Below are 19,069 nucleotides of genomic sequence, written 5' to 3' on the forward strand. Positions count from 1 at the left end.
GTTCCATATACTATCCCGTTCCTTTTAAAAGGTTCCTCTTTAAGTGTGTTAGGAATATGTAATATGAACAGTAAGATATCCATATATATGTATGCATATGTACATAAGGTATTCATTTCAAAACCAGTTGAATAGCAAAAGAGAATCAGATACTTAATATATTGTAATCATGTTCCACATCCCTTCACTGAAGTTTTGCATCAACTTTGAAATAAAGAGTGAAGTGAGATACAATCTTTTAACTATATTACAAGTTATTTGCGAAAAATGTGGCCACAGGATAACCAGCATTGTATAAACTTGAAAGTGGAAATGTTGCAATGAAAGAAGCGTATCATGCTTCATCATTTCTGTATGCATATGTTACTATATTGCACTGGATACAAATCAGTTTTACTTGAAAAATGATGACACAAAGCTGCTTCAGATGTCTGAAAGTGACTACCTAGTATGTTGCTATAGATGTGGATTAGGAAATATCGATAGCTGAAGAATTATACTAATTCTGTTGAAAACAAAAGTTAGTCTTTGAAAATGCCATTCGAAAGTAATCCACTGGAGCTGAAAATGTAATGATTAGCTGCATACTTATCTCATGCTTTCCTAACTGGTCTTAGGGATAATGGTGGATGGATGGATGGATGGATGGATGGATGGATGGATGGATGGATGGATGGATGGATGGATGGATGGGATAATGAAAATATTACATATTCTATGCATGCTATTAGGCTGAAAAAATTTCTACCCCAATATTGTATTCCTCTTTGGAAAGATATTTAGATTAAATGCACAGAGAACTACAGGTATTAACGTAATAGTATTACACCACCTAGTATACAGTGCTACAGTAAACCATACCCTCAAGTTAGACACAAAGTCATTCCTTTAAAAATGAGGGGTGTTTCTGTTGCCTGTTGAAGCAATTAGAAATGGCAGCCTACAAATGAGGAGAAAGATGTGGCTTTAAGGTCACCTTGGCAAGAACTCAGACTTTTCCCCCTTCTCTGTTGGTGCTCTGGCTGACCTTTGGCTAGGATTAAAGAAGTCAGAAAAAGCAGCAGAGGAAATTTTGAATTTTATCCCCCTTCCTCTCCAGCCCATTGTTTTGCAGGCTTGCTCTTTTCAGCAACGTATACAAGTGAGGAACACTGATTACCCTAGGGTCTTCAGGCATCTGGTGGGGGAAGAGTGTCTAGCATTAAGTTCTGCCTTGTCTATGTTGAAGCACGTGCATTATTAGGCATGAGTGTGAGGCTGAGTTAAGTATAGAACACCCTCCTTCAAGGATGAAAGGACAAAATGGAATTAAGTAAATTTTACAATTCATCACTTATGATGCCAAATATTTGTTTACACCTTTAGCATGCTTCTGGGAAGATTCAGTCATATTTAGTCTATTTTATGAAAAAAAATCAAATCTTTGCATAAAGTAAGACTTAAAACAGCATTAGAACAGCACATTTTTTGACAAAAAAAATACTGAAACACTGGAACAAATTATAAGGGAAAGAAGGTGAGCACCACATTGTATTTTTAAACGGAGTTTGGATATCTAAAAATACACTTTAATTCAGATGGAACTGTGTGTTTGTCATAGGACTGACTAGATTGAATTGCACATCCTGTGCTATGAAGACAATACTGACTATGGTAGTGGTCCAAATTATGATAAAGAAATTACGCAATCTGATGGACTAATAATTTTAAAATGGCTGTTTATATTGCACTAGTTTCTGGTTTAGCTTGTACATTTAGTATCTCTTTAAATTGAGTAAATAAATCATGTTTGGGGATATTCTAACCTTATCCTTTAACTTTCTTGACTATACTCAGTTTAAGCATCTCACCAGTCTTGGTTATTTAATATGTCCCTGGCGCAATTTCTAATTTATTTCCAGGCATTGTTAAAGTATATTACTTCCACTGGTATAATTCTTAAAAGACATAAATTATGTGCTTCCTATTCTTCTTTTTTGCAGTATTCTGTGAGGGCTCTATTTATCTTGCAGAATAGGTCAACTTCTTGTAGGTGCACTGTAATACATGTCATTTTAAAACCGATTCTTTATTGCTTGTTGTTACTATGATTGCCTAGAAGAGCAATAGATAGAGTTTCATTAGAAACTATGGCTTGCCTTTGAGCCTTTGCAAAGATTTATTTCAGGAGGTTCCTGGAATGAGTTGATGATAACTTCCTTCTCCAAGTGATAGAGGAGCCGAGGAGAGGCGTTATGCTGGACCTTGTTCTCACCAACAAGGAGGGGCTGGTGGGGGATGTGAAGCTCAAGGGCAGCCTTGGCTGCAGCAACCATGAAATGGTGGAGGTCAAGATCCCTAGGGCAGAGAGGAGGGAGTGCTGGAAGCTCGCTACCCTGGACTTCAGGAGAGCAGACTTTGGCGTCTTCAGGGATCTGCTTGGCAGAGTAACATGGGATAAAGCCCTGGAGGGAAGAGGGGCCCAAGAAAGCTGGTTAATATTCAAGGATCACCTCCTCCAATCTCAGGAGTGATGCATCCCAACAAAGAGGAAGTCAGGCAAAAACACCAGGAGGCCTGAGTGGACGAACAAGGAGCTCCTGGACAAACTCAAATACAAAACTGAAGCCTACAGAGGGTGGAAGCAAGGACAGGTGGGATGGAAACAGAGAAACTGCATGAACAGCCAGGGATCGGTTTAGGAAAGTCAAAGCCCTGACAGAACTAAATTTGGCCAGAGATGTCAAGGGCAACAAGAAAAGCTTCTGTAGGTACGTGGGTGATAAAAGGAAGGCCAGGGAAAATGTGGGCCCCCTCTGGAAGGAAACAGGAGTCCTGGTTACCTGAGACATGGAGAAGGCTGAGGTCCTCATTGACTTTTTTGCTTTGGTATTCACCAGCAAGTGCTCCAGCCACACCACCGAAGTCACAGAAGGCAAAGGCAGGGACTGGGAGAATGAAGAACTGCTCACCATAAGAGAAGATCAAGTTCAAGACCATGTAAGGAACCTGAAGGTGCACAAGTCCATGGGACCTAATGAGCTGCATCCATGGGTCCTGAGGGAACTGGCAGATGAAGTGGCTAAGCCCCTATCCATCATATTTGAGAAGGTGTGTTAGTGTGGTGAAGTTCCCACTGACTGGAAAAGGGGAAACATAAGTCCCATTTTTACAAGAAAAAAGGAAGATCTGGGGAACTACAGGCCAGCCAGTCTCACCTCTGTGACTGGCAAGATCATGGGGCCGATCCTCCTGGAAACTATGCCAGGGCACACAGAAAAGGAGGTGGTGGTTGGTGACAGCCAACATGGCTTCACCAAGGGCAAATTGTGCCTGACAAATCTGGTGGCCTTCTACAATGGGGTTACAACATTGATGGATAAGGGAAGAGCAACTGACACCATCTACCTGGACATGTGCAAAGCATATGATCCTGTCCTGCACAACATTCTTATCTCTAAATTGGAGAGACATGGATTTGACAGATAGTTCACTCAGTGGATAGGGAATTAGCTGGATGGTGTCACTCAAAGAGTTGCGGTCAGTGGTTTGATGTCCAAGTCAAGACCAGTGATGAGTGGTGTTCCTCAGGGGTCAGTGTTGGGACCAGTGCTATTTAACATCTTTGTTGGCGACATGGACAGTGGAATTGAGCACACCCTCAGAAAGTTTGCCAATGACACCAAGCTGTGTGGTGTGGTTGACACACTGGATTTCTGGGTGATTCTCCCACTCTACTCCACTCTCTTGAGATCCCACCTGGAATACTGTGTTCAGCTCCAAGGCCCTCAACTTAAGAAGGACAGGGACCTGCTTGAGTTAGTCCAGAGGATGGCCACAAAGATGATGGGGGGCTGGAGCACCTCCCCTATGAGAACAGACGGAGGGACGGGGTGTTGTTCAGCCTGGAGAAGAAAAGGCTCTCGGGAGAATTTATAGTGATCATACTTCCACTACTTAAAGATGTGGAGGGACTCTTTATCAGGGAGTGTAGTGATAGGACAAGGAGTAACAGTTTTATACTGAAAGAGGAATGATTTTGATTAGATCTAAGGAAGAAATTCATCACTGTGAGGGTGGTGAGGCACTGGCACAGGTTGCCCAGAGAAGCTGTGGCTGCCCCCTCCCTGGAAGGGTTCAAGGCCAGGTTGGACGGGGCTGGGAGCACCCTGGGCTGGGGGAAGGGGGCCCTGCCCGTGGCAGGGGATTTGGAACTTTAAGGTCCCTTCCAACCCAAACTATTCTATGATTCTATGACTTCTGGAAAGTTTTATGGAGGGCAATTTTTTATACAGGTTATACAGGTTTACAGCTGCATTTTATCTTTTTTTAGATAAAAAAGAATATAGCTCTTTTTATCTAAAAGTACTTCAAATAATCCACTATAAACTCTAAGCAATACAAGATATATCATCATTTCAAAACTGAAAAAGAGCTTACTTCCTAAATCACATGTTTCTTATAGGAAGTTAAGGGCATTCATTTCTTACTGCTTAAAGATTAACTGCTGTGAGATGATATAAATTGCCTTATTTTCTATGATTTTATAGGTATTACCTTGATTTTTTTCATAATAGACACTAAATGTTTTGCTAGTAGTGATCCTTGGTCATTATTTAATTGACATTTAATGCTGCTAACAAGTTCAGGGCAGCTGCATGACTTGTAACATCTAAGAGGAAGCTGCTTATCAATATTTGCTGAACACGGATTAATTCACACCATAGAACAGATTGTGTTTGTAAAAAGTCATGTCTCCGGTTTATTTCAGTTTGTGAAATCTCACATTCAGAAGGCTGAACCCTTGCTATGGGAAGTCAGATAACACCAGAATTTGCTGTACTGTTCTAAGGTTTTGAAAAAAGTTGCAAGGAAGGTGAAGCTCTAAAAACCCATTACAGAGATATAGGAAAATGGATAAAACATGTTTATAATAGCTCTAGAATGAGATATGTTTAAATATGTATAGCTTATTCTTGGTCACTTAACAAACGTACAAAGAGTCGATAGCAGAATTCTCTTAGAGCAAACATAGCTATCATCAATGAAAAACTGTAGGAAACCTTCACCTGAAAATTTCTTAGCTGAGCTGCACTTCCCCTGAAGGGCTGTCTTCCCCTGAATCATCCCCAAGGCAGCAATAGCCTAGCGGGGTACAGGGAGCCCATTCTCCCAGGAGGGCCCTATAAATGTGCCCTGAGGGCAGAGTTTTCTTTAAAGCCTGTTTTATTACTGTTAAATGCTTCTCTGTGACTAATGCTATACTGAAAATACTATCCTAGATATTTAGGCCTCATTTACATCTTAACCTTCATCTCTCTCATCTAAAGTACTAATAAAACAACTGAATTGCATAGCTGATACTGAGATGTGCAAAGCTGTGGCCATTCACAGACACTTCCATAGAACTTAAGAGGACAAAACAGTGAACAGACAGACATAGCTAATCCAATTATATCTGTGCTGACTAAGAAATTAAGATGGAATGGAAATCCCATAGGAATCTTGGGAAATGGATGTCAGAAATATTAACCTACGGGTCTTAAACACCTATTGATCTTCAAAGGTTATATTTTAGTAACTTTGCTTTATGATTACCCTGATTTATCTGAGGTTCATTTCTGAGAACTTTGTGCCTGTACTTAATTTCGATATCGATAGGACATCTACATGAGACATCTTCAAAACAGTGGTGTCCTGTAAATCAGCTTAATATAATCAACAAGATCACTGTGAAATATTTGGGAGGGAAAAGGTACCCTGACAACAAGGCTAGGACATATCTGCCATTCTCTCACCTTTCCTAAATCAATGGGAGGCCAGTCACACCTTTTACTACCTTGCCAGCAGAAGAGTTTTATTTTTCATTTTAAAAAAGTCAAACAGGTGTGATCTCAATTTTTGCTTTATATAGCCTCAGAACAGTAACAAAAGTTTTAAGCAAAAAATTTACAGAGCAACTACATTTTAATTTTTAAAAAATAATGCTTCCTGACTAGGCAACTGCGAACTAAGAAATGTCAAATTAAAGCTGCATGTTCAAAATATTTCAACTCCTTTTACATTCATGTTTTGTAAATAATGCTAGGTATTTCTTCTGCATAGGATGACTACCTCATTTATTCAGACTTTTTTTTTGTGTGTCTTAAACTTACAAGAATACTGGGCCTTAATTAATACTCACCACTCAAATCCCATCTTGAACAAAACAAAGTGATTGGTTTTCTCTTTGGCCATTAAAGAGCACTGGAAGCAAAAATGAGAAACTAAAAGGATTTCCTGGCTCCGTGAGTCAAGTTCCCACTGCAGCAAGCAACTTATAATCTCATTAATAAATTAATCTCTATTTTAATATAGATTATGTTCAGATTTGAAAAACTTGGGTTCAAACTTAAAAAATATATATGCATTTGCTAGTAGCATTCTCTTAAAACACAGATATTGGCACTTGGACAGTCATGTATCAAAGTCTAACACAACCCAGCAATTAGCATTTTAACATCCCAAATCTTTCTCACCTTAGTACATAAGTCAAAAACCAAACACACACACACACACAAAAGTCAAAGAAGAGGCAATGATTACCAACATAAAAAACTTAGAATGTGCTGATGCAGATATTGGCTGCTGATGGTATGTCTTAAAAGTAATTCTTTCAGTGTTTACAGATTTTGTACCATAAGTTGAAAGTACAGCTCAAGACTATTGATTTCAGTTACAGCTGCTACTGATCAGCCTTTCTGCATAACGTGTACCCAGATACCTCATTTCAGGCATGCAATTCCCTCTTCCTGCTCCATGCAGAATGCTCTCCAATGTGGCTGTTTTGTCAACAAATAATTTGTCAGCATTATGTAAGAATTATGAAGCAAAAGCAGACTCATTCAATGGGATCTGTCTGCCTTTTCCACAAAGTCATCCTTTCTTTTTTACCACCTTTCTCCCCATTTACTTCCAGACTTACAGTTTCTGTAGTATGGGAACCACTTCCACAGGCTTGTTCATTTGGTCTTGTGAATGAGGGAAGCATTCTAAGGAAAAAAGTGTGGAATCACACAATTTCAGATGACATACAGATTAAATTTGTACAGGCAACCTTAAACATGATATTTCCTAACTAATGAATAGATGACTTTTAAATTGTAATATTAGTTAATATAAGTTTAATTTACTATGAAACAGAACAACTGAAAAAGTAGAAATTCTGTCAATTAAAGCCACAGCTATCTCAATTTAGATCAGAAATAGTCTATTATTTAAATCAGAAATAGTTTATAAACTGTTTTAGAGCCAGTTATGAACCTCTCTCCCTCTTCAAATGAGCTTCAGAGGTGAATAATGTAAAGACTCAGGATTTAGAATCGAGTTGTATGGTATGAAATAAAGTATCATATAGGTATAATTTGATCCCTTTTTGTAAATCCTCATCTTCAGATTCCAGATACCCTCTTATTTTTACTATTGTATTCCTGCCTTGTAGTATTAAATTATAGTATACATTCAGTTCTTTTAGGTATATTATGACATTCAGTTGTCTATTATTAAGGACTGAGAAAGATCCTAAAATGAGAATTGGATAAAGGAGGTAGAGAATTCACTCACAGATAGCGGTATCAGATAACAGGTAAAAAAAACGGAGGGTACTGACTCTTTTGTGCTCTAGTCTCAGCACTCTGGAAACTGTGATGACTGCAAAGTAAACAGAATGGTAGAGATGAGATAGCGAGGATTTCAGGAGTGGCAGCACTGAAGTGGTGAAGGTGAAAGCAGAAAAAAAAAAAAAAAAGCAGCACATATGTGAGTGTCTTGCAGAGATCTTAAAGGACATCAGACTCAAAGCATTTATTAGCTCTAGCAGTCATATGCAACTAGGTCAATGTAAGGATGGTGGCGGGAGAGGAAAGCATCTCAGAATGACAATCTGCCTTCTGCATCAGTTACGGTTTGGGACTGAAGAGAGCAATGAGATATCCCAGAAGGCAGCCAGGAAGCACTGAGACTTTATGTTGTGGGAGGGGTGGTGGGGGGAGATACTTCAGCTCAACAGAATAAGAAGAAAGACTCAGAAAAGCAAAGAAATAAGAAGTGAAATTCCCTGGATGCTTCTATTTTCAGCTTCTCAAAAAAACGAATCAGAGTCTTTTCCATACCAGGACTGTACATTGTAACAAGAAAACCGCATGTCACTCCCCAACCCCCCCCACCCCCCCCGCCCCCCTCCAACTTTCTTTCCCCCAAACTCCTCAGCCATCCATAATTAAAAGAAAAGAATAGGAGCCTCAGAATTTTATAATCAAACTGAGAAATCTCTGGATAAACCACTCACTAGTGGTTCATAAGCCAAGCTGATACTACGTGTGATGGGAAGGGAAAACAACCCAAGACTTTAAAACTTAGATACAATAAATATACACAATTCAGTATGGTTCTGGTACTTAAAATTCCCTGCAATGCATGATATGTCAACAGATATACCTCTGAAGCTGTATGTTTGAGCTGTTCAGTAACTTTCAACAGAGGGCATGGTTTTTAACCTAACTTGCACACCAATCAAGTTTCTGTTGCAGCTTCTGAAAAGAGGTTTGCCTTAATCTTGTGTTGTTTTCCGGTGCTAAATACAAATATTCAAAGAAGATGTGAAATTTCACAGGTGTATATTACTCAGTTGCAGACTGTTGCTAGTGTGCTTATGGTCTTGCTTTTTGAAATTCTCGCACTTAGACCATGTTTCTGTCCTCAAACCATTCTTCATGGGCACAACTATCCACTTAAAGAAAGTCTTTCTGTGTGTCTAATAAAACCACCGCACAGCACGAGGAAAAATGCCTGTGCTTATAAAGAAAATGTAAAAACGACGACGAATCTCACCTTCTCTTTAAACCCCTCGGCAGGTTTATGCCCCCCCCTCCCCCCCTTTAGAAGACCCCCATAGTCAGGGGTGAGGGAACGCAGGGTGAAGCACCGCTCTGGCCGGAGCTCTCCGATACACCCGTAGCTATTACCATGAAACACCTGCCCTTTTAAAAAAATGCCGTGAGCTGACCAGTGTTCCTCCTATTTACACCCTCGGCCAGTGTGACCCCTCTGACCCGAGCCAACGCCATCTTTATCTCTTTTGCCAGTTCGAAATCCAGTGGATGGTGATTCACTGCGACCCGCTGCGACCCCAGCGCGAAGGCTGCGGCGAGTTGCCGGCCCGGGTGAGCGACCGTCCCGGCCCGTCCCGTCCCGTCCCCGTCCCGTCCCGTCCCGTCCCCGTCCCGTCCCGTCCCTGCCCGGCCTGTCCCCGTCCCGTCCCCGTCCCCGTCCCGTCCCGTCCCGTCCCGTCCCGTCCCTGCCGCCACCGAGTCCCCGCCCGCTGCCTGCCGGCTGCACCCCGCAATAGCCTCATTTTTTTTCTCCGTCTTTCTGGACCGAGATGCCTGTTTTTACCATACCTGCCTGGAATTTAGACTCTTTAGAATTCCGCCCCCCCCTTTTCCCTCCCTTCCCTAAGCATCAGCAGCACCAGCAGCCTCATTTTACCCTTCCGTGAATGGCTTTCCTCCCCCACCCGCTGCTTGGATGGCAGAGTTCTGGAAGCTGTGCCCTGCAGACGGGAGGGATTTTGGCAGCCGCCCCAGCACCCCCGCCAGCTGCTGCCTTACCGGGGGGCCTGACGGCGGGAAACCCGCGGCGGGGGGAGGTGGGAGGTGGGGGTCGGTGCTCAAAAGCAACAGCAGCAGGGGGAAGGGTTAAGGCGCTGCTGGCATTCAGTCCTCCCCTTCCCAGCCTTCGGCACAACCTCCAATCCCCGCGACCCTCCCCAAGGCGGCAGCGAGCAGCCGCGGGGGGCTGCGGCGGGGCTCACCTCTCGGCCGCCGGCCCCCGCAGCCACAGGCCGCTCTCTCCATCGCCATGGCCGGGGCTCCGCGGGGCCTCCTGCCTCGGGCGCTTTTCCTGCAGGTTGTTTGTCTCTGCCTGGCTCAAGTAAGTTTATTCTGACTTTGTTTTTCTCCCTCGCAGATAAGCCAGACGGTAATAGAGGTAAGCGTGAAGGGTGGGAGGGTGCTCTCAGGGTCAGGGTGCAGGTGAAGAGAGACTGACAGCAACTCTCCATCGTGCCCTGGCACTGACCTGCTGGAGGGCTTCCGACCCTTTTTTTCCCTCACGGTAGCTGACCCTGAGGCGGTGCTGGCAGAGGCGAGTTGACCACAGGGTGGTGGGTGCCATCTGCGTGTGCCTACATGGCGCTCCCTGACAGGCACTGGTGACGCTCTGGGTCCTGAGCTCCATCTACCCCAACCGCTGGGTGGGTTATTACTGGGAAGACTGGTGTGAGGAGGAAAGGTGTCCGGAGCAGCAGCACTGTGGGGAGCGAGGGGCCGGGATCAGGGACCCAGCGGGGCCTGGGCCAGCCTCCTGCTCACAGAGCGCTGTTGTGGGGCCGCGGCTGGAGCTCACTGAGGAGAACAGAGCCCCCCATTATAGGTACGGAGACCTGTAAAAGCCCTTTTCTCGCTTTCCACTGGCTGGTGGCGCCTCCCGCCTCCCCCTCGGGAGCCTGGTGCTTTGAGAAGGCGCCTCTGTAGATGCTAATGTAATCCGGAGGAACCAGGGGAAACCGCTGAGCCTGTCAGTGAAGTAGGGAATGGGTTGTTTTAAATTTTCTTCACTAGCACGAACTCTGAGGAAGACTGTCTCCTTTGTGGGTGGCTGAATGAGTAATTAGAGTAGCTTAGTGAATTTCAGCGTATGATTCACAAAGATCACTCTTTGATTTCTGCCACCCTGTCATTGCCATACGGCGTTCAGATCCTGCCGGGTCAGGGACTTGAGCCGCCTGTGCCTTGCCCTGTCCCTGCCAGCATTACGGGGTGCAGGAGGGCAGCTGAGCCCAGGGAGGGGGATTCAACACCTCGCCTCTGTTCTGCCTCTGAGGGGAGAGCTGCTGGCCATTGCAGAGACAGCTAGATTGGGATATAGGGCCTGTGGGTCCTGACATATATGGAGTGAGGACACAGCTCCTCATCACAGATATGACCCCCTGACTAACCCATAAAAGCCATCTCTCATTATGCTGGTCCCCCCAGACCAGCTGGATCTAATTGCTCCTTTTTTTTTACTCCTTGTCAGAGAGGTCTCCCTGGTCCACCAGGCCCCCCGGGTCCACCGGGACCACCAGGAGTTCCCGGTATTGATGGCATTGATGTAAGTGCTTCCCATGCCCTGCCTAGGAAATAGGAAATGCCTCGAGGTGCACCTGCATTGTCCTCACCGTCAGCAGTTGCCCCCGAGGTGTCTGAATTTGGCTGCAGATACTGTGGGAATTGATACTGTGGGAATTGGTGGGTCTCATACCCTGTAGTGGGCTGAGGACAAGGAGAAAGTAGCCTCTCAGATTATCTCTGATAGGGAAAATACAGGATTATTTATTTTATGTAGTCAGCATCATATGCTGTGATTATTTGCGTTAAATGGGGTGTAGGGGTTTTATGATTCTAATCTCAAAAGGGATTACATAGTATCACTCATACTAAAGCATAATAAAGATTTGTGGCATTATACCTGATAGGAACTAATATGTATTTTCCCCAAATTCCTGTCAGAAGTTTCTGTGATTATTTCTGTTAGTCTATAATAGATATCACATGGATTTAATATTAATTTCCTACAATAAGAGTTAGTTTGGGATTATTCCTGATAATCTGTAAATCAGTGTTTTTCATGAGGTACCGTAAAAAGTTGCTGTAGCTCTAATGCCTTCCTTTTCATATCTTGTTAGGGGGAGAGAGGTCCAAATGGCCCCCCTGGTCCACCGGTAAGTGATTTCAGCTACTTTGCATCTGCTCCTATGAGAGATGTTTTGTTTCTGCTTCCCTCTCTGGAACATGCTTAACTGTCCCTTTAAACTCTAAAGGGTCCGGATGGGGATTCAGGGAAACCAGGATCCCCTGGCTTGCCTGGAGAGCCAGGAGCTGATGTGAGTACACTCGATTTTCTGGAATTTCCTCTTACTTTTTTTTTTTTTTTTTTTTTTTTTTTTTATAGAAAAATACTCGGGTTTAGTTTATTTCTGTAGGAGCATGGCCTCCTTTTGAGGACTCTGTCTCCCTCACAGCTGCCGGTGAGTGCCAGCGGTGTGCATGGGGGACAGGAGCTTTTCTCCAAGATGGAAGATGCTCTCTTGGGGGAGCACAGCTGGGTTGAGGGAGGCCGGGGCAGCAGCTGAGGAACAGCACAAGGGCTGTTGGGTGCTGGCACCCTGCTCTGGAGAGGCCTCTGGGCAGCGGTGGTGTGGGAAGGAGGCTGTGCCGTGTCCTCTGGAAGCAGCCTCAGGTCAACGCCCCACTCCCTGCGGGGCGAATTGTGGGGCAGCAAGGGCAAGAGGAGGATCCAAACCTGGGCATGGGCAGAAGCAGCTGCTCTGGGTGAGGGCGCCAGCAGCTCCCGAGGGACCTGGACCTCCAGACTTCTGCTACTATACAGTGTGTACCTGCTAATGTATCTTCCTCTCTCTGTGGAAAATAATACAGAATAATAAAGTTTCAAAATCATCTAGAGTCAATGGCCTGTTAGGTTGTATCTCTTGAATAAGTTAAAGGCAATAAAAACACCTTTAAATGCTTTTGGGAAACTCTTCACATTTCTCGAGAGCAGTGTTTGAAAGCATTTCTTGCTGTGAAGCAAGATTGTTACATTAGCACTTAGATCTTATACCAGGAGGCAGGCAAGCTTATGTTTAATTTACGTAAGTGGTAGAAAATTTTTACAATTTTAAACATCAAAAATAAAGATTATATACAACAAACAAGTATATTAGAGAATATCAAAATTATAGAAGTGAAAAAGTCTAATATTTATTGAGGATTACAATACTGTTAGAGGTTAATTTCTAATTTATTTTTGAAAAGAGATTTAGTGGACATGCAGCTAAAACAGTCTTTAGTCAAACTGTTCAGATTTCAAATCTGTAAGAGGAAATGGGCTTGCCATGAGTGGTATTTTATACCATTTCATTTTTTCCCGAAAACAACACAATACCAACAACCCATTTGTGCATGTCAAAAGCCCATAAGCTGATCTTTAAAAATCATTGTCTCATATAATTTTCACTTAAGGCATGGTTTTGTTTACCTTGCCAGAATTCATGGTAGTGCAGTCAGGTGAAACAGAGTGTTTTAAACTCAGCTCAGCTTTTGATATTTGTTCGCATTTGCGTATTAGTGGATAAGTGAAACTGTAGTACTAGAAGACTGTGTTCTGAAATGGTGAACCTTTTTATTTTCACTTGAAGACAAAGCATGGGACCTTATTGTACTCCCACTGTGCATTCAACTTTTAATTGGGGTTTTAAATTTATAATACATTCTTCCATGTTTAATTGGTAAGGCAGTTCTGACTTTTGAAATCTCGTTTTTCTTTCACAAACTATTTCAGTGTCAGGTTTAATAGACTGAGTAAAATAGTGTACAGTAATTGCCTGTAATGATCATGTAAGCTTTTGAAAGCAAATTATCAGAGAAAACATCCCTTTGGGTAAACTCTGAATTGCTGGAAGTGTACCAAAAAAGAAAAGTATTGGACAAAGTAAAAGCAAGGCTTTTCTTATCGGTATCTGGAAACTTCTAAGCCGTATAAGCTGGTTAAAAATTTGGAAACAAAAGAAAAAATAAAGAACCCCAAATGAATTCTTATTTATAATATCATGACTGCTTTTTGATTTTAGTCAGATAGAAAAGTGTGGTTCAAAGACTAACCTCAAATCCAGCCTGGCAGTTTTTTTTTTTTTTGTGTGTGTGTTTTTTTTTTTTTTGTGCCAATGAATGTTTTATTTGAAATGGAAAATACTGACAGTTGTTTTTAACGTGAGCCATGAACTAAATTAATCACTTTCCCATTGAGAGGAAATAAGATTATGTGAGATCATGTGTTTAGTTTCATTGTGATTTAACTGAATAATTTTTGAAGGACACATACCACAGTCACTGATATTTGTCACCAGTAGCTAGTACTTTGAACTTGGGCAGTTCTGTCTGTATATGTAAATAGATATTGGAATCGTAAGCCTCCTGCAGTTAATTATCTCATTATTAGCTTCATTATTCTATGTCTTAGAATGTTTTCTGCTGTGATTAAGAAAACTATATAACCTTTGCATTAACATTGTATACATTATTTCTAAAGGGATTCACAGGACCTGATGGCTCACGTGGAGCCACAGGACCAAAAGGACAGAAGGTAGGAACAAAATTATGCGTGAAATTATGGGATTTTTTTTAATGTTTTTTTGTCCCATTTTTTTTGTTTGTCTCTATGTAACTAATGAGATGCTGCAGCCTTTCTTACAATATTAAAATATCTATAGAATACAGATCCATTGGGCCCATTTCACACAGTACAAAACAACTTCCATTCCCCCAGCCAGCAGTAAGGAATGGTGGCATTACATTGATGACATTAAGATTGAGAATCTTCAGTAATGGTGAGGCTGTTTCCATCTTGTTGTACTGTAATTATGCCATAGTAATATGCAGTGGGAACTAGAATAGTGAACCTGACTTCATCAGCAACCAGACAAATGAAATACACATCAGAAGTCAGAGTAACTGGTATGTTTGAATTATTTTTTGGGGGCGAAAAAAAGGCTGAGGGCTGTATCATTTTCATAGTGAGAAAGTCTTTCCTTTCTATCAAGTCTCATTGAATCCAGCATAGTGTTAATAAAGTGAATAAGACTTGCAGAATATGTTCACTAAATGATACCTTCCGAAAGGTGAGAGCATCTTCCTGTACGTTGTTTACAAAACATTATGCTAATGCCTTTTGAAAAACTCAGTTTTTATCTTTTAAAGGGTGAGCCAGGACTGCCAGGTGCTCGTGGACTTCCAGTAAGTAAGACATTTAATATATGAAGAGGCTTTTTAGACCTTAAGTAACGATATGAAGGATTTTTACCATTAAATATAATGAAGAAAAGCAGAAACTATTTCTGGGATTTCAAAGAACTCATAAGATATTAAAGTTGTACATTAAGGAACCTTCTTGTCTTTATATCAAAGTGTGCAGATATTACTGAAAGGACGTATTTGGTTTGTACGCTATAGAAAAGAAAGGAACGTGTGTGATGTGGTCACAAGTTTTGGACACTATTGTTGTTTTCCATCTCTTTGTGAAAATGCTGTAGAGACAGGAGAGCCCATGTTTTATTTGCATAAATAAGTCTGTAGTTATTCCTGTTTCAGCTCCTCGCCATGTGTTTAAATGAGATCACTGAAGTATAAATGGTGTATGGGACTTCCCGTGCTGTTTTTATAACAAAACAAAATATGAGGAAGGTCATACAAAGAGTACTGTTCGAGTTGGCACACAGATGGGTATAACATCTGTCCTTGGGGACTGAAAATAATTGTGAATTTGAGGAATTTCACAGGGTTGAAGTGAATGATGGTTGGCATGTAGAAACTTATACTATATAGGAAACCAGGAAGATCCTCAAGGAAAATGAGTAATGGAACAAGGTGACTGGCGTAAAATTGTAATAGGGCTGGACATAATTAAAATTTAATTAAAAATTAGATTAATTTTGGAGAAATTATCGGAATTAAGTATTCAGATATAGCACTCGCTGCTGTGAAATTCTATGTCTTCGACTGTATATTTGTATTTTTGATGCTATCCAATTAACTTTAATTAAATTTGTATTAAACAATCATTTTGCTATTTGGCCAGAGAGGAAATTATAATGTTATTCTTGAAGACATTACATTACATACATGTTCAAACTTAGGGCGAAACATTCAATGTGGACTTTTCTGTTTAATTTTTATGGATGCTGTTTCTTACCTGAAAATCTGGAGAATAAGTAATATTTTTATAACAGTTGGTCAATCTGTAGACTCAATATATGAGCTAAATTTAATCACAGAAAATAGCAGAAGTGATGTAGCTTCTAGGTAGAATGAAAACCCTACATTTTTATGCTAGGAGTTTGAGTTTGTTTATTTTCATTTTTTTCTGTCAAGTAGATGGGGAAATAATTTCTGGGTCATTTGCAATGCATTTAAAAATGTGTAGCTGGAATGAAGAGATAGCTTAACTCTGTCAGATGATATGGGAAAAAATGTACATGAAAAGAACTACTATGGGAGAGGAAAAATAGGGAATTAAAACTGAATTACTGAAATACTAGGTTAAAATACTGTAGTATTTTAGCCTGTCAACTGAAATAGAAACTGGCTTGGGGAAAATACGAATGATTTTGCCTCACTATTAACAGACTAATGTGAGAATGAATAGTTTAAGAGCATTCAGAAAAAGTGGGTATATAAAATACACATAAAGAGGGTTAATGGCAGTTTAGAAGTGGAGGTATTACTATGGGAAAGCAGCAGAAAGGACCAGCTTGTCAACGCAGAATGCTGATTTTGTTCACATATTTTGAGACACTAAAAGCATGTTTTCTGATGAAATTTTGGACCATTGTTCAAAGTGAGCAGTTTTTGTTTGCCCTGAGACTTTCAGTCTTAACATTTCAGCAAACCTCAGTAGGGATTGCCTTTGGAGTTGTTCTGCCTCCACTTAATAAGAAACTGGACCTTGTGTTTAAAGGTTAATTGGCAGGAATATTTATAATGAAGAAATGAGAATTATTAGTTATTTAAGGGTAAAGAAAAGATAGATATACTTAGTCACGTTGTGTCATTATCCTTGTAATTATTAAGGTGAAGGTTAATCCTTAGACCTCATGTTTTAGGAAGAAGCCTAGTGTTTGATTTTGTAGCTCCATGGTTGTTAACCCATACATGCTGAATCCTTACAGAAAGATTAATGCTCAGAATAAATCTCTTGAGGAAATTCCATTTATACAGGCTTTCCTTTGATTAATGGCTTTAAGCTGCTGAAGAAGTAGAGCAGTTAGTGCAAGTTTCTCAAAATGGCCAACACCTTTTGTGAGATTAAATTTAGAATAATAAAACCTAATTAAAAAAAAAAAAAAAAAAAAAAAGAGGGGTAGAAATGATAGTGCTGGAGTGTGATGGTTCCAATTCTCAGATTCAGAGACTTTTTGAGAAGCTCTTACTACAAGTGTGAATTAATGGGGCTGTTTAACCTTTGCAGGTCTTTGATTTGATCCATGCGACCTTGTTTACTAGAAACATAGTAAGCACACTTATGAGTCTGCATAGCAGTTATATGATTAATTGAGTATTTAGGTGTAATTATTCACTGCTTTGAATTCAGTCAGCTTTGAATTTGGAAGCCTTGACTACGACATTCATTAGTTTTAAATTATTATCACTGGTTTTCAAACTCATCCAGTGGAATTTACTGGCTGAGTTCAGTATCAATTTCAGTTTCAGTTCGGGGTAACTGAAAGAAAGAATATTAAGTATCTAAAGTTTTATAAACAGCATTTGGTTTTCTGCTTCTGTCACCCTTTCTTTCTCAGAATGTATCCTGGCAATCTCCAGTTATCTTCTTTTATTCTCCCTTTCCTCTATTTTTTTTCCTGCTTCATCAGTTAGTTTTATTTTATTCTCTTTGTCTTATCTTTTATGTGGATAGTCTCTCAAATGACAGATTTACAAAATGAGTAGAATACTTCTGATTAATTCCAGTAATTTACTGCCAAATATGCTGATGTCTCTGATCTGACCCTGGTAAATGGACCTGCAGCTGCTAAATTCATGGCACATATTGAACTTTTCAATCCATTCTCAGTTAAGTTCCCTCTAACTTTTCTATTAACTTTTCTATTAGCTGATATATTGCTAGGGTTTTACAGATCTGACAAATGGGTAGGATTGTGCGAATTTAGTGATAAAGAAATTGAAAATATTTTAAGGTCTACTAAAGCACAGCTTCTGGCACAGGGTACACGTACAAACACTGGTATGTGACTCTGTGGTGGATGGCAGCAGGTCCATGTAGACGATGTGGAGGTACTTACCAGGTCTACAGAGTGAGTGTCCCAGAACCAGGTGATTACAGGCTGTGGGTTACTGCCCACGCCCACGCACTCTTCCTGTGCTCTGTGGAACAGAGAAGCACCTCCAAAGCAGGCACAGGCATCAGGGGATGACAGGCTGCAGGGCCAGGCTGCGTGGAGAGGCTTCCCCTTTAGGAGACAGACAGAGGCAGGAACGCGGGTAGCTGGGTGGGATCAGTAGCGGCTCTGTGTAGCTCTTTCCTGGCTGATCGCCCTGGAGCTCTCAACTCTGCAAACTGGTCTGCCTGTAGGGAGTTGATGGCCAGAAGGGTGAAGTAGCTGGGTGAGGGAGAGGCATGGATTGCTGTGGGACAGCCCCTGCTTGGAATGGTGAGGAGATAGAAAGGACTGGGCAGAGACAGGGACTGGATTCTCCCGGGCCTGTGTGTGGGCTGGACGCAGTAGCTGTAGCTGCTTTTGATATCATTGACTTTACCTGCCACTGCTGGGGGGGCATTAGCAAGGGGCACTCCAGTGAGAACCTGCAAGTAGTCTCTTTCCTTCTTTCAGAGGTGGGAGATATTGTAATATTGGAGATGTGGTGCAGTGAAAGTTTGATTTGTACAGTCAAATATAGACATACATAATACAACGAATAGCAGCAAGAGAGCATTAAGTAATAGCAAATGAATTATGTAGGTTATGCAAGGTGAAAAAGTTCTGCTGTGTATTAAAATGGTTAAAATGGAATGACTGATAAATGCTTGGAATTTTCCCTGTGTTATACCAACTTTTCTAAAGACAGCCTTGCAGATACAATCCTGGTATTAGCCCAGGTGCTTTATTACATCAAATCTCTTGAAGATTTAAGTATGTGATTTTTATATGCCAGTGTTTCATACACATCATGACACTGTTCTCCATAAAATTATCCATTTGCTTTAGTAATGCTGATGAATCTGTTTTCTTAGAGGGAGTGTATTGTCCAAACAGGCAGAAACACATTTGGTATCTTGGAAACTTCTCATTAAAATGATTCAGAGCAGGACTGATGGAAAATGTAAACAGGATCAGTTTGGTGTTCTTTTTGATTACCAAAAAGTGCTAGTTTAATGGATTTAGACCTCAGGGAAGCACTAGCAAAAAAAATTATTCTCTTTTATTATCAATTTAAATGCA

The 19,069-nt window shown here is 41.2% G+C and overlaps 1 protein-coding gene across 2 annotated transcripts in view; it reads left to right on the forward strand.

Annotated features, from left to right (window-relative positions):
* COL9A1 (collagen type IX alpha 1 chain) overlaps positions 1-19,069 on the forward strand; it is a 72,448-nt gene that overhangs the window by 11,323 nt on the left and 42,056 nt on the right. Inside the window, exons 6-12 of one of the 2 annotated variants that reach the window (XM_042803589.1) lie at positions 9,102-9,179; positions 9,985-10,005; positions 11,095-11,169; positions 11,744-11,779; positions 11,879-11,941; positions 14,146-14,199; positions 14,814-14,849. In XM_042803589.1, coding sequence (XP_042659523.1) covers positions 9,102-9,179; positions 9,985-10,005; positions 11,095-11,169; positions 11,744-11,779; positions 11,879-11,941; positions 14,146-14,199; positions 14,814-14,849 — 363 coding nt within the window. Of the gene's footprint in view, positions 1-9,101; positions 9,180-9,757; positions 9,949-9,984; positions 10,006-11,094; positions 11,170-11,743; positions 11,780-11,878; positions 11,942-14,145; positions 14,200-14,813; positions 14,850-19,069 lie in introns of those variants that run through there. The other variant, XM_042803590.1, reaches the window with a different exon arrangement.

The sequence above is a fragment of the Tyto alba genome, unplaced genomic scaffold, assembly GCF_018691265.1.
Source record: "Tyto alba isolate M040663 unplaced genomic scaffold, T.alba_DEE_v4.0 Super-Scaffold_40, whole genome shotgun sequence".
NCBI lineage: Eukaryota > Metazoa > Chordata > Aves > Strigiformes > Tytonidae > Tyto > Tyto alba.